The sequence below is a fragment of the Carex rostrata genome, chromosome 30 (assembly GCF_964058835.1).
Source record: "Carex rostrata chromosome 30, lpCarRost1.2, whole genome shotgun sequence".
NCBI lineage: Eukaryota > Viridiplantae > Streptophyta > Magnoliopsida > Poales > Cyperaceae > Carex > Carex rostrata.
Genome location: NC_135947.1, coordinates 5325793 through 5341556, shown reverse-complemented (window position 1 = coordinate 5341556; position 15764 = coordinate 5325793). Strand labels below are relative to the sequence as shown.

Below are 15764 nucleotides of genomic sequence, written 5' to 3'. Positions count from 1 at the left end.
CAGGACAGCGCATTATTTTCAAATGGAATCTTGTTTTTAAATTCGTATCCTCTGCATTAACTCAAAAGGGAATTCTTGAGTTAATAAATTTCAACCGTTTAATCTGTTTCAAAATTCATGCAAATTAGATCTGCATTAATATTAGAAAGCCCCAATGTTACAAGTAAATGTCTGATTGACTTTGTTTAAAATTAGAAAGGTTGAGATTCAAAAGATTCCCTTTTAAGTTAATGCAGAGGATACGCATTCATCTTGTTTTGTGGGCGCTGTAGGAAAACAATTCAAATTCAATTACACTTTCAACAAAACAATTAATTCCAAGCTTCCTCTTTTTTCAGAGGACATTATTATACATTGAATCATTGAAGGAGAGAGCAAGCGAGGGAGCGAGAGAGAGAGGCAATATGAAGGAGACGGTAGTGCTCTACTCTGGCATGGGCGTTGGGCACCTTGTGCCAATGGTTGCACTTGCAAAGCTCTTCCTTCGCAACAACCTCGCTGTCACCATTGTGACCGTTGATCCACCACCAACATCGGGCTCCAGCACAAAAGTCATCTCGAGCTTCGCCTCGGCCAACCCCTCGATCTTATTCCATATCCTTCCCACCATCTCCATCCCTGCTGAAGCTAGCCACAACCCTTTCGGCCGGATGTTCGACATCCTGCGGGGAGGCAACTCAAATCTTCTTGATTTCCTAATTTCCACTTCGAAAGCCACCTCTGTACGTGGCATTGTGCTTGACATGTTTTGCACGGCGGCACTTGAAGTGACTGATAAATTGTGTATCCCGACCTACTTTTTCATGCCCTCTTCTGCCTCTGTTCTTGCTGTCTTCTTTCATGTTGCAGTTCTTGACAAAACTCTCTCTACCTCTTTCAAGGACATGGGAAGAACGCCAATCGACTTCCCAGGGCTTCCACCGGTGCCAGCATCTGATTTACCACAAAATGTGCATGACCGATCAAGTGAATCCTACAAAACACGCATTGCTAACTGGCCACGATATGTTGAAGCTGATGGGATACTCCTCAACACCTTTGAGGAACTCGAACCAAAAGCCGTGAAGGCTCTGAGAGCCGGGCTGTGGAGCCACAAAATGCCACCGGTTTATTGCGTAGGACCATTGATTACTCAAAGTGAAGGCAGCCGCAGTGAAGCAAAACACGAGTGCCTCACATGGCTCGATTCCCAGCCAAAACAGAGCGTGGTTTTCCTGTGCTTCGGCAGCATGGGTGCTTTCTTACCAGAGCAGGTTAAAGAAATTGCAGTTGGGCTAGAAAATAGCGGTCACAGCTTCCTCTGGGTGGTGAAGATTCAGGATGACCCGAATAAGCTCCTTGAGGCGCAGTCCGAGCCTGATCTGGATACTGTCTTACCAGAGGGGTTCCTTGACCGGACCAAAGACCGTGGCATGGTTGTAAAATCATGGGCTCCTCAAGCTCAGATTCTACGGCACGAGTCGGTTGGTGTGTTCGTGAGCCATTGCGGGTGGAATTCAACACTAGAGGCAATCACTTACGGAGTGCCGATGATATGCTGGCCACTGTATGCTGAGCAGAGATTGAATAAGGTGATCTTGGTGGAAGAGATGAAGATTGCGGCCGTGATGGATGGGCATGATGAAGGGTTGGTACGGGCTGAAGAAGTTGAAACCAAGGTAAGATGGCTAATGGAGTCTGAAGGAGGGAAGGCACTGAAAGAGCGCATGGCGGCGGTGAAGCAGGAGGCTGCCGAGGCGCTCGGAGAAGGGGGGTCTTCTTCCCAAGCGTTTGTTCAGTTCCTTAAAGATCTAGAAGAATTTCAAAAGGGAAAATAGGACTTGAATAGATGAGCATGCGGAGTGTTTCTCTTGTTTCATCGGAAGATTAATTTCGATCCTTTGTTTTAGTAAACTGCCTGCATATTTCGTATTAATTTTCTTTATGACATTATAATTGGCTGATAGTCACGGAAACTTGGGATTTGTAATTCATGAGCTAGAAAAATTAGCTTTTTGTTTTAAATACTAAACCTGCAAATATTGGATAGTTAAATCTTCCAAATGAGGATCAACCATTCATCGGCTTATTTTTATTTTTTTAAATATAATCAAATTTAAATATTTCAATGAAATAAGCACACTAAATTTTGTTTTTATGAAAAACAACTCCATTGATCCTGTAAGCATAGTAGCTGTCTCCACCGATCCATAAGATCTACATAATCGGTGGAGCTATTTTTCATAAAAGCCAAGCCCAACTTGCTTGTTTCGTTGAAATAATTAAATTTGATCCTATTTTTTTTAAAAAAAATCTTCATCTCAAAAGGGTAGGATTTTTGTTTAAACGGCTTTGAACAAAGTCTCATTCAAAGTCTTACCTAAATGATCTAATCTGCATCAAAATTCGTATAAATATTTAGATTCAAGAAGTCATTTAAAATGATTAAGTTTTACATATATTTGCACAAATCTAAATACAAATCGGACGTTTAAGCTTGATACTTTACCCAAAACTATTTGTACAAAACCCAATCCCATCTCAAATTGGCAAATCGTAACAAGTGTGATTGAAATTAATTGAAAAAAAAAAATGTTTAAGATCAGGTATGGAAATGGTAAACCTTTCAAATCTCAAGTAACTTTACCTAACAAAATGTCGAACCTTTAGCTATTTAAGACCAGGAACTAGGCACCGTGCTGTGTCTCTCTCAGCCACAAATCTAACCACACGCTGTCTGCTTCAATGAATGTTCTAACAACTGTACTCGACAAATCTAACCACGCTACCTGCATCAATGAATGTTCTAACAACTCTACTCAACAAAAGTGGCTAATAAAATCCTGGTCAGACGATGTACCAATGGCCGACAGCATTGAAAGGCTTCTAACAAATTTGCTGGTACATGAGCAGGCCCATCAATTGCCACTATCATGGGTCTTCTTTCAATTTCGGCACTCTTTACTCCTACGTAATTAGTTAGCTGTGTTCTAGGGCCAGAAGCTATATAATTGAATCTGTTGAAAATAATAAAGAATTGGAAGATTAATCTCAGTCGTTCATCATCAATCAAGCGGTCTAGGATCAACCAAGAATAAAATATTTGTTCTTTTTATTAGTTTTAGAAATAGATATAAAGTAGATGAATAGTACCGTTGGTACAGTAAATAAGAATAGTACCGTTGGTAACGTTGGTGCAGTAACGGCTAGTTGAACCTTGTATGCTATAAATACTACATAAATCATTGTAACAAAAAACATATACATCAATATAGAAATGCATTTTTACCATAGACCATTCTCTCTGTCTTTTCTCTATTTTCCTCTAAAATTCAACATGGTATCAGAGCGGGATTAAATCCTGACTCTATTCCGCAATCAACAAAACTGCAGTTAACAAAAATTGCAGCACCAACAAAAACCACAAAAGTTCAGATCTGAACAGAAAACTACAAAAGAAAAAAGGGAAAGAAAAAATGATTTGGTGCAGCAGCCAAAACAAAACCTGCTCTAACCCGAGCTAAAGAAGGCTTTCAACCATAAAATCAAAGAAATCAAGAAAAGAAAGAAAGGCTGACATCAAGACTTTAAATCTTAGCCTCGCCTCTAGATGGGAGAAGCCCAGTCACAGAGAGCAAGAGCCAGAGAAGAAAGGTGAAGTGCAAACGAGGGGGAAAAAAATTCAAACCCGCAACACAACACCAATCTGGTACAAGAGGCAAGAAAAGGGGTCTCAACCTTCAATCAAGGTAAAACGAAAAAGGAAAAAAATGGCAGATAAAGTAATATTTTCTTTTTCTGTTCTAACCAACAAAATCAATCAAATACCATAAAAAAAAACCAGCTAGTACCACCCAAACTAGCAAAGCTAGTCGGTACTTGAGAAAAACAGCCAAGTACCACCCAAACTAGCAAAGCTAGTCGGTACTTAAGAAACCAGCCAAGTACCACCTAAACTAGTAAATCTAGTCAGTACTTGTGAAAAACAGCCAAGTACCACCCAAACTAGCAAAGCTAGTCGGTACTTGAGAAACCCAAGAGCCGTAAAGGCCATCCAAACAAGCAAAACTCCAGCCGCCGGGAAAACAGAATACAGTTTCTTTGATATTGATTATTGGGTTAGAACCAGAGTGGGTGTAGAACCCAGTTAAAAAACCAAGTGCCAAGAAGGCCACCAAGTTCTGAGTATACTGTACCAGCCACCCAAAAATAAAACTCTCTTACTGATATCTGTTCTTATCAGTACCAGAAACAAAAACAAAAACCAGAATCAGCAGAGATTGAGTTATACCAGAAAATCAGAAAAAAAATTCCAAACAAAGAATCAACAAACAGGAACAAAAAAAAAGAGAAAAAAAAAGAAGAAGAAAAGAACCGAAAAAAAACAAAAACTGAGTATTTCGGATCTCTTAAAAAGAAGTGGGAAGAGTTAAAAGTGTACCTACCTCACACACCTCGAGCTTGATGCGGTAAGATCACAAATTCCTCTCACAACCGAACTACCACCATATCTCTCAGCCGTATCCGCTATGATTCAACCAGAAGAGCCACGGCGCAGAGCCATGGGTGATCCATAAGTCCGCTGAGGCAAGGGACACGAAACCCAGGCCTTTGCGGTAGAAAACCTTGCTCCCGTCAAACCCTAGCTCCAAAATTGAGACCGATAAGTGCACAAATAAAAAATGAAGGGCATGTGGTTGATCGGCGTTGGTTCCTCTATTCCCATCTCCGGCCAAAGAGAGGGAAGGCAGCGGAGAAGGGAGGAGGAAGGTGGAATCGGATTGAAGAAAAGAGGAACGGGGAGAAAGAGGGATTCGTACCCTCCCAGGTACTGGAGAGGATGTGAATTCGAGAAAAAAGGCGAGACGGTAAAAGAAAGGGCAAAGGTGTATTCTCTCCATTCACCAAGAAATGGAGGTGTCCATTAAAGGCGTCTCTAGTGGGTCAAACGGGTCCCGTGAAGATGATCCAACACAAGTCCTGTTCATGAGATTCTCCATGTGGTACTCTAAAACCAATATTTAAATTTCATATGGTGTAGACTGTAGCCTATAAATTTCATGTTTTACCCAATAACCTGTACCTTGACCAAAACTAACCAATATAGAATTAAAGCGCCAATCAATAGTATGAAAAATTATAGACAATTGCCAAAATATCAATAAAATAGAAATATTCATTCTTATAAAATTTACTTTCAATTAATAAATTGTTTCAAATATTTCATCTAAATATTTTCATAAATTTCAACATTTTAATTATAAAAGTTCAAAACTTAGTTTTCTTGTCAATTGTATGTTAATATATTGAACGTCATAAAATAATTATGTTTCTATAATGCATGCATGAAGTTCTTTTTTACTTTATGTTGTGTGAAAAAAATGAATTATTTTTGTACAACCAAAAAAAAAAAAAAAAAAAACACTATGAGAAAAAATAGGGCACAAGATTTTTGGACATCCTTTCTATAAAATATTAAAATTTCTAATTTTCCTATAACAATTGTATTAATTATAATGATTTGTAAAATTATAAAATACCTTTCAAAATGTTGTTAACCTGCTAGAAACCAAATTTGAAAAATAATTATTTTACAAACTATTTTAAAATCTAATTAAGGTATCGTTTTCATACAAACGGGTCAAGGTTCATATAACATATTCATAACAAAAATATCAATATTCATAAACATAATCATAATTTACATGGTACACCATTCACAAAGAGCTATCCAATTCATACCAAGATAACAACAGCTACTAGAGCCACCATAATCAAGAGCCGAAAGGTTTCGGCCACCATAACAAAACCATAGAGAGCCTCATCCCTCGGTAATAAAAAAAAAAAAACTCTCAAACCGAGAGGAACCTTAGAGCCATAGAGCCTCATCCCTCGGTAAGAAAAGAAAAAAAAAAAACTCAAACCGAGAGGAACCTTAGAGCCATAGAGCCTCATCCCTTGGTTAAGGAAAAAAAAATGGTAAATCATACCAGAAAAATATTATTTACTAACCCAAAAATTATCCATGATGGCCACTAAAAGAGGTGGCTGGGTCAATATGCCTAGTGCAAGCACACAAAAAAAAAAAAAAAAAAAAAAAGGTGAATAGTCACCAAAACAATATTAAGAGCCGAAAAGTCACCAAAACAAAACTCCAAAAATATAACCAAGAAAACAAATACCAACACCAATACCAATTATAAAAACCAATTACCAAATGACCAAATAGAACAAATACCAATACAAAATACGAAGGTCATGAAAAATAAAAATTGATACGTTGGTAATTATATATAAAGAAAACAATAATGCTAACCTTGAGATAATGCTAACCTTGAGGGGGAGCAAATTGATGCCTCTATTTTAGGGGGAGTTTATGAAGAAAAATATGTGCAACCTGATTCAACAAAATCAAGATCAAATGAGGCAATCTCTTCAACAACCGATTGTGGTGTAGACTCAACAAGATAACTCAAAAATGAGGTGTCTTTTTTGATATAAATTAAAAATTTCCTTACATGATAAATTGATAATTGATAGTGGTGACAAAATATTTTGATAATCTAGACATAACAAAAATGACAAAATTAATAAGTTAACACAAGAATTTAAATGTGGCTAAATACCTTGATTTTACATTAATTTAGATACAAAGATCGGGTTACTGCGATTGTTTGAATTTTTAATTGAAGGATTCAAGAAATACGAAGAACATCAAGGGTGATGAAACCATCTTCAAGATTTAGAGACGATGCAATCCCTTCGGTCATAAAAAAAGATGCAAGCCAAAATCAAAACTAAACTCATGCAAAGTGAGGAGCAACTTGCTAGTATCCTCATCAAAGGTTCGGACCCGAGTCCATTCGAAGACAACCAAGCTAGGATTGTACGACATTTACATTCCTAGCTTGAGGGGGAGTGTTGAAAATAATAAAGAATTGGAAGATTAATCTCAGTCATTCATCATCAATCAAGCGGTCTAGGATCAACCAAGAATAAAATATTTGTTCTTTTTATTAGTTTTAGAAATAGATATAAAGTAGATGAATAGTACCGTTGGTACAGTAAATAAGAATAGTACCGTTGGTAGGGGTGTCAATGGGTACGGTACGGGTCGGGTGGAGACATTTTCATACCCATACCCATTAAAATTGATCTTATCCATACCCTACCCATACCCATTAAAAATTGATCTTACCCTACCCTACCCTTACCCGTTAATATTATCGGGTAACAAAACGGTAACGGGTGAATAACGAATAATACTAGTATAATAATTAGTTTTATTATATTTTACAAATTAAACATCAAAAACTCACTCATTTTAACACATATATAATTGTATTTCTAATAAAAAAATAAAATAAATGTGCAATTAATTTGAACTAAATTATTTTTTATAAAGAATAAAAATTTAAAAACACAAATATACATTTAAGTGGATTAGAAATTGAATTAAATATACATTTAAGTGAGTTGAAAATTGAATTGAATATATATTTGAATTTTATAATTACCCTATAGGGTAACGGGTACGAAATAGTCATTACCCATATCCTTACCCATTTATTTAACGAAAAAAAATTCTTACCCATACCCATACCCAATAAGCTAACGAAAAAAAAATCTTACCCATACCCGCCTTATCGAATACGATACGGGTCAGGTAAACGGCTAAAAAGGTACCATTGACACCCCTAACCGTTGGTAACGTTGGTGCAGTAACGGGTAGTTGAACCTTGTATGCTATAAATACTACATAAATCATTGTAACAAAAAACATATACATCAATATAGAAATGCATTTTTACCATAGACCATTCTCTCTGTCTTTTCTCTATTTTCCTCTAAAATTCAACAGAATCCAACTTAAGTTATCAGACCATGGGCACTGCAGTTATCTAATTAACTGGAAGTCTGGAAGTCAGGAATGCACTTCCAAATTCCCAAAGTAATTAATTTAATATAACCTGTTAATCCAACATCTGTATCATTCGTCAAATCATATTTCGATCTACGAACATTGAACTCTGGTTATAACATTAAGTTGAGCTCCTTTTTGTTAAACTAATTCATTTATATAAAGGCCAATTTCTAATGAAATTAAGAGAGAGGTCTTAGTGAAATGTATCGGTTCACTATCAGTAAACCAATATAATGGAAATTTTGTGAATGCCAGTATTGTTATCCGGCACTAATATGATACAGAATATTGAGCACTATATCCGGAAAGGAACAAAATCTGTTAGAAAAAATATAACGTGAAGTTCATCTTTCACCATGTTCAACAGTAAAATTTTAAGATGTCGCATACATATTAGAGGTCATATTAATTAAAAATTAGAAACAGAGGAGAGAACGCATAGCAGATTGAATAAAATAAAAAATTAATGTTTACATATATGCTTCCATGAAACATACTAAGAAAGATTTGTGAAATGAATCCAAACAACCAAAGCAAGCATACCGATTATACTATGAGGGACCAAATTAAATATAATCTCTATTACCATCGAAGGACAAGAAATCTTTCTAAGAAATAGTTAATTCATACTGCACATGGTCTCCATCCCCAACAAATAACTTGGCACTTCCAAATATCCTAAGAACTCCAAGAAAGCTTCTTCTGATGAGCCCCCCTCTTTCAATGCCTCCAAACCATTAATTCTATGAGCGCTCACATTGTTTCTAAGCTCTTTACCTCCTTCTGATTCTATCAACCATTTCACTTTCTCAGCCAATTCATCTCTTGAAACCAACCCTTCATCACAACCTTTGAGCTCAACTCCAACTTTCATTTCCTCAATCAAGAAGACTCTATTCATCCTCTGCTCCGCAAACAATGGCCAGCAGATAATTGGTACAGCATTACTTATCGCCTCCAGTATTGAGCTCCAACCGCAGTGACTCACAAATCCCCCAACTGACTCATGTTGCAAAATCTCAACTTGTGGGGCCCACGACTTCACCACGATGCCTTGTTCTTTTGTCCGGTCCAAGAACCCTTCTGGCAACAATGCATTTAAGTCTGGCTCAGACAGTGGGTCATATGGCATTTTTGGGTCATTACTTGGTGGATTGCGTACCACCCATAAGAACTTTTGGTCACTCTTCTCAATCCCGAAAGCTATTTCTCTCAATTGCTCGACTGAGAATTTGCCGTGACTGCCGAATGAAAGAAATACCACACTCTTCTTTGGTTGGGCATCCAGCCATATAAGACATGGATGATTATTTATCTCATTGTCATTAGGAGCAGTGACCAATGGCCCAACGCAATAAACAGGCGGTGTCGGTTGGGTTGAAAGGCCGAGCCCATCTTTCAGAGTTTTCACTGCTTCATGTTCTAGCGACTCAAATGTGTTGATGAGAATTCCTTTTGCCTCCAGCATTCGTCTGAACAAATTAATAAAGAGCTTGTGTTCCTCGGTGTCAAACTCTAGCACCCTGGGTGGTACATCAGATGCATGCAGCAGGGGAATGCCAGGGATGACAATTGGGGTTTTCCCAACATCTTTCTTCCTCCTGTCCCAAGTTGGGATGAGTTCTGGTAAGCGAAGGAACACGGCAAGGGCGTTTGCTCCAGATGGACAAAATATATATGTAGGGATGCCAAGCTCAGTTGCAACATCCAGTGCATCAACACAGAAGATGTCAATGATCAGTGCAGCAATATATGCGGTTCTTGACAGGGATTGAAGGTATGATTGAAGTTTCCCGTTGTTTGCTCGTATAGTATGTAACATGTTGCTAAATGGATCCGAGGCAGATTGAGGGGGAGGTGGGAGCGGCAGGAGAAGGTTAAACGAGATTTCCTGATTGGTAGAAGAGACTTTGGAGATAAATTTTGTGGTGGAGGCGGGCATGATCGGAGGGTTTATTAGAGCGATTTCAATGGAGACGCCGTGATTCATAAACAACTTTGCTAGCTGTACCATTGGTATTATGTGGCTTACACCCATGGTAGGGTAGAGCACTACCTTGACCTCCTTCATTGATCCGAATAGATTTTGAAAGAGTGTTTTTGTGTAAAATGGTTGTAGAAGTGATTGACCTCCTTCATTGGGGCGGGAAGGAGGTACGAAGATTCGTTGTATATATTTCTCCTATTATTTCTTTTAGTTCCTTTCGCAGTGGACTTGCGTTGAGTTACGATCCGCTGGGTAGGTGTTACGTTCTGAAATTTTAAAACATGATTAAATGGATAAATCGATCATTTGACTTAAATAAAAAGTTTAATTAAATTTAAACGATCGTTCAGAAATTTTCTGACCGACTAAAACGAAACTGAAATTTCATAATAATAAATAATGTATGAAATTATGTATAACAAAATTGAGAGATTTAGAAATAAAATAAAATATAACACTAGGAATAAAATTATAATTATTCGGTAAATTAGAAACTTAGAAAATCCGTTACAATTCTTCTTAAGTTTTAGGAAAGAAGAAATTCATTTAATTAGATTCGTGTAAATAAATAAATAAATTGAATTCCAAATAAGAGCATAATTATACGGAATTATTTGTACAATTGGATTTTAGAATTTATAAAACTAGTTCATTTAGGAATTTTAGAGAGTTAATGGAATATATAAAAATTATATAAATTGAGAACGAATTATTCGAATCTTAAATTGAGAACGAATTATTCGAATGTTAAATTGAGAAATAAATGTCCGAAATATACATACGAAATTAATTAAAAATTTACGAAACCCGATTCGGATTTTTATAACCAAAACAGATTATGAAAACAATAAATGAAAGCCAAATTAGAATTTCAGAATTTGTTGAACCCTTGGATTTAACCCAGCACGAATCTTGATGCAGCCCATTTAACCCCTCCCTTCTCTCTTTCCCTCCTCTCCCTCCCTACCCGTGAGACACAGCCCCCCCTCTCTCTGTTTTCTCTTCTACGCCAAACCAAGAGGGGCTCCGCCCCCTCTTTCCTCCTCCGTCGCCGGCGAGCCGCGCCGCGCCCCAGCCCATCTCCCTCTCCTCCTCTTCTCGGTCCGACCCACCTGACCCGCCAGAAAATTCTACGCCCAAAAACAGGGGCTCCGCCCCTCTCAACTTGCGTCGCTGCCACGGCCACCACCGGCCGCCACCCCACCCTCTCCTCTCTCTCTCTGACCCGGGGCACTAATCTCTTGGATTCTTCGCAATTGCCGCTGATTTTTGCGAGCTTTCGAGAAACCCTAGAAATTAGGGTTATGGTGCTGAGCCGTGCTGGTGTTGATTGGTGCTGCCTCGGTTCGATTGGTGCTGTCCCGGTACTTGGAAGTGCCCATTGCATGTGGTGCTCGCTGATTTTAGACGACCGCAAGGCGAGGCGAAACCCTCGGAACCGATCACTTTCTTCCGACATTTTCTCTTTCGGTTAATTTCTAAAATTCTTGATTTGTGTTTTGATGAATTGATTAATGTCGTAGGATGTGAAATTGTTAGTTTCGAGTACGGGTTGTTGATTTTCCCGACTCGATCGAATTGCTCGAATAAATTAAGTATAAGGGGTTATATTGCAAAAATGATTTTTTTTATATAAATGGTCGGAATTGTAAAATATATGACCATAGTGATTTGTATGAATTAAAGGGACTGAAATGTAAGAAATGATTTGTTTGAAATGGTATTGTCTGTTATTGTGACTGGGCGTTTGATTTCTGTGATGACTTGCGTGGTGCTGGTACTAGTGTACCTGTCCAGTGTAGATACTAGTATGGTTCTGAATTGATTTATCAGACACTTACTTGACAGGGACCATATTGCAAATTAATTATATTTAGGGGTATGAATTATAAAATATAAGGCCTATGTGAGTTGTATAAATATAAGGGACCAAATTGTAAGATGTAAATTATTTGAGGCTATGGCCGGCCATGCATGTGAAGTATTATAATTTGAGCCATATGTGAATTTAAATAATTGTAAAGAGGACTGAAATTGAAATGTTATAAATGGACTTTGAGTAAATGGTGAATTGTTAATTAGTGGCTTAAACCCTTGCTAAATTATGGGCTTTTAATTAAATTGAATTGAATTAAAATGATTATAAATGAGCCAAAAGGTATAAAAGAATTGACGAATTAAAATACGGCTTTCGGAATTTAAGTTTTGATAATTTAACCGAACTAAACCAAGTAAACGTATAATATAGGTGTAGGCTCAGTCGAGCAAGATATCGCGAGGTAATTCGAGACGCCCGATCCTTAAATTAAGCGGTACGCTCGTCATACTAAGGTGCGGGATTCTTGGACTTGTTTGATACTTTATTTTCAGGAATTAAACTGTTTATTCGTTTGTCATGTTGAATGATTAATTGTTGCATATTTTGGAATTCATGCTGTAGATTGATTCTTGCATAACTGAGAATGATTTAAATTGTTCGGTTAAGATTACTTGGCATGTTGGTATGGTTATTATTTGATTAGTTCTATAAATTGTTCTTGATGTGAATGAATCTGCCAGGCCGACCTGTTTAGGTGGCTGGATAAGGTGACGGTGACCTATCCGTTGACCTGTGTTTATGAATTTGCCAGACCGACCTGTTTAGGTGGCTGGATTAAGGTGACGCTGCTGACTTATGCGTTGACCTATTAGAATTTGCCAGACCGACCTGTTTAGGTGGCTGGATTAAGGTGACGCTGCTGACTTATGCGTTGACCTGTTAGAATTTGCCAGACCGACCTGTTTAGGTGGCTGGATTAAGGTGACGCTGCTGACTTATGCGTTGACCTGTTAGAATTTGCCAGACCGACCTGTTTAGGCGGCTGGATTAAGGTGACGTTGCTGACTTATGCGTTGACCTGTTATGATTTTGCGAGATTGACCTGTATGTGTGGCTTTGATATATATATATTTGCTTGAGATTTAGCAAAGTTGACCTGTAGAGGTAACTTTGATTCCATGTGATTGCATTTGTCAAGTTGACCTGTATTGGTGACTTGTAACCGGACTTTAGGAAATGGTTAAGCCAAACAGCAATTGCAGATGGGTGTCTGATAAAGGGTCCAGCTTGGTTGGCCATCTGTAGGCGCCTGTAACCCTACAGATGTGGGTTTGATAACGGTCCAGCTCGAAAGAACATCTGTAGTTGCTACAAGCCCTAATGAACTGAGTTATGAATCGAGTTAAGCCAAATATATGTTGTGTTTTGAAACTCATCTTGGAAATTCCGTAAACTGTGTTTCAGGTTGATAAATTGTTGTCGAGCATTGGCATTCTGTTATTTATGATTATATATATCTCTTTGAACTGTTATTGTTTGGGTTTCATTGTTGAATATAGAGTTTGATTGCAAGTCCAATAATCTAAACTGTGGCAAATTTCGCACTGAGAATTTATTCTCACCCCCTCTCCCCGATTATTTTCAGGTTCATTACACGGACGCAGCGAATGAGGATATTGGTAATGCATATAAAAGATCCACTGCCTTGCGTGTATATGTGACGATTGATTTATACACGCGGCAGGCTGTCAGACCTGGTGGATTTGGAGTGTGACAGTAGGGGTGCAAACGGATCGGATAGTGGTAAAATTATATCCGTATCCGTTTTTATTTTCCAGATACATATACGGATCGGATATTAGACAGATACGGATCAGATATTAACCGGATATGGATACAGATATCCGTTTTTTATAATAGTGAATAACATAATTTTTTTCATAATTCATATTAAATTATATAATATATATCTACTATTCAGATACGAATAATTAAAATTTAAAACCATATCCGTATCTGTATCTGCATGAATATTCGGATATCCGTATTAAATTTTCGGATACGAAATTAGATACGGTCAGATAATATCCAACCCGTTTGCACCCCAACCGCTGGGGCATAGGGTTGGAACACCAATGACGAGGTACTGAGCTAGCGTCTCCACAATATATTCATAAGATTTTTGGCCTTTCAATGAAAAAGGAAAAAAAAATGAGGGGGGATCGGATGACACTGTTTTTTGGTGACATCGGATGACACCGTGTATTTTCAAAGTTTAAACAGTCGATCCAAACTGTTCACCTTGATGAATATGTTAAAATGTGCTTGCAGATCAAATTATATATTTTTTTTGAATTTTTTTATTATTTATTAAGATGGGTACAAAAATTCAACGGTCTGAATATAGCGATTTTGTTTAATACTTAATAAATAGTAAACAAATTTCAAAAAATATAAAATTTGTGATCTGCAAGCACATTTTAACATATTCATTATGTTGAACGGTTTTGATCGACTATTTGGACTTTGAAAATTTTGAAAATACACGATGTCATCCGATGTCACCAAAAAACGGTGTCATCCAATCCCTCCTAAAAAAAAATTGAATTATCACCTGCGGGCTAACTTGAAAAAAATATAACAAATAATAAAAGGAACCCGCGATCAAGGCGACAAATTAAGACACATGTTGTGGTTTTGCTGTGGCACTTTTTTTTCCATTGTGTTCAGCTTTTGGGAACTAAATTTTGGATTGAATTGGAAATCTATGATAGCCTACGGTGTTTTGAAATGCCAAAAAAAATAATATAAGTTGAAACCTGATTCCCTAATATTTTCGTAAGATTTCTATTTTCAAACGAGCTTCCCAACAAGTGGACTTAGCTGATCATCATTTATATATATGTTTTATCTTCTTGATGTCTTATATTACCACTCCATTACTCATACCCGTAACAATATATTCTTTTTCGGTTGTCACATATTATGCGAGATCAAATTTTACGGATTCAAAAATCCACAAATTAATTGCGGAACTCAAATTCATGAGGTTTGCACTGTAATAATTATGAGAACAAACTAAAATGAATAATTCGTTGTACGAGAATAGTCATGGGAAATTGAACTTTTTTTTTTAAATATGCACATCTAATAAAATTTTCTTATTTATATTAATATTTAATTTATTAGTATAAAAATTAGAGTAATGATTTCATCCCTCATTATAGTCTCCTAACAGTCTCCCTGGCCATTAACTACCTGTGATAACTGTCTTCCAATTCTAGTAATTATTTCTAACTGTCTTGACCCCCTTCTCTCTCTCGATCAGCAAAAAAATGAAATTCACGCTCTTCATGGCCTTCACAGCCTCTGTCTCTTCTCTTTTCTCGGCATGGTGCACCGTTGAGATCCGGTGAGGAGAGCGTGGTGCACCGTCGAGATCCGGCGGGGAGAGCGTGGTGCACCATTGAAGGGTGTCCATGCTAGTCCAGCGAAGATTGTCAAAGTGCAACATATGAATACTTCATTAGTTAGATGTGAATACTTCATTAGTTAGATATGCATACTTCATGATGTTAGATATGAATACTTCATATTTACATTAATTAGTTATAAATATGTCATTAGTTTGATATGAATACTTCATTAGTTAGATATGAACACAATATAGTTACTATAAAAAAAAGGCTTTTCAAGTGAATTAAATAGGTGTCTTGGAAGAGAAGAGGTGTCTGATTTTGAATTGTATAAATTATTTCGTACATGTATGAATACTTCGTAATTTTCAGTATGAATATTGTTAGTGTCAGGTGTGAATACTTCATGTAATATTAGGTTGTTGGATATGGATACTTATATATATAAATACTTCATTGGTTATGTCACACCCCGCTGCCATGGGTCGCGACAATACCCTGCCGTAAGCATACAACACCGTGTATGCTTACAAGACAATTAACATTTCAATCAGACAATCAAGACAATAAATAATATAACACAAGTTTCTAAATATAAATCAGAGTACACAGTATGGTCAGAATATAATACAGCAAAAG

At 37.1% G+C, this 15764-nt stretch overlaps 1 protein-coding gene and 1 pseudogene across 1 annotated transcript; one reads left to right on the top strand and one right to left on the bottom strand.

Annotated features, from left to right (window-relative positions):
- Window positions 1-280: 280 nt before the first annotated feature.
- On the top strand, window positions 281-1929 carry LOC144546783 (UDP-glycosyltransferase 1-like). The gene has a single exon (XM_078295334.1). It carries the CDS (start codon window positions 405-407, stop codon window positions 1815-1817), a length of 1413 nt encoding a protein of 470 aa, XP_078151460.1. The 5' UTR covers window positions 281-404; the 3' UTR covers window positions 1818-1929.
- A 6593-nt stretch (window positions 1930-8522) lies between these two features.
- On the bottom strand, window positions 8523-9974 carry LOC144546761 (UDP-glycosyltransferase 88B1 pseudogene; annotated as a pseudogene).
- Between the last annotated feature and the right edge of the window lie 5790 nt (window positions 9975-15764).

Bases quoted from the DNA above. Each gene is read 5' to 3' on its own strand.
- LOC144546783 (XM_078295334.1), top strand. From the start codon at position 405: ATGAAGGAGACGGTAGTGCTCTACTCTGGCATGGGCGTTGGGCACCTT.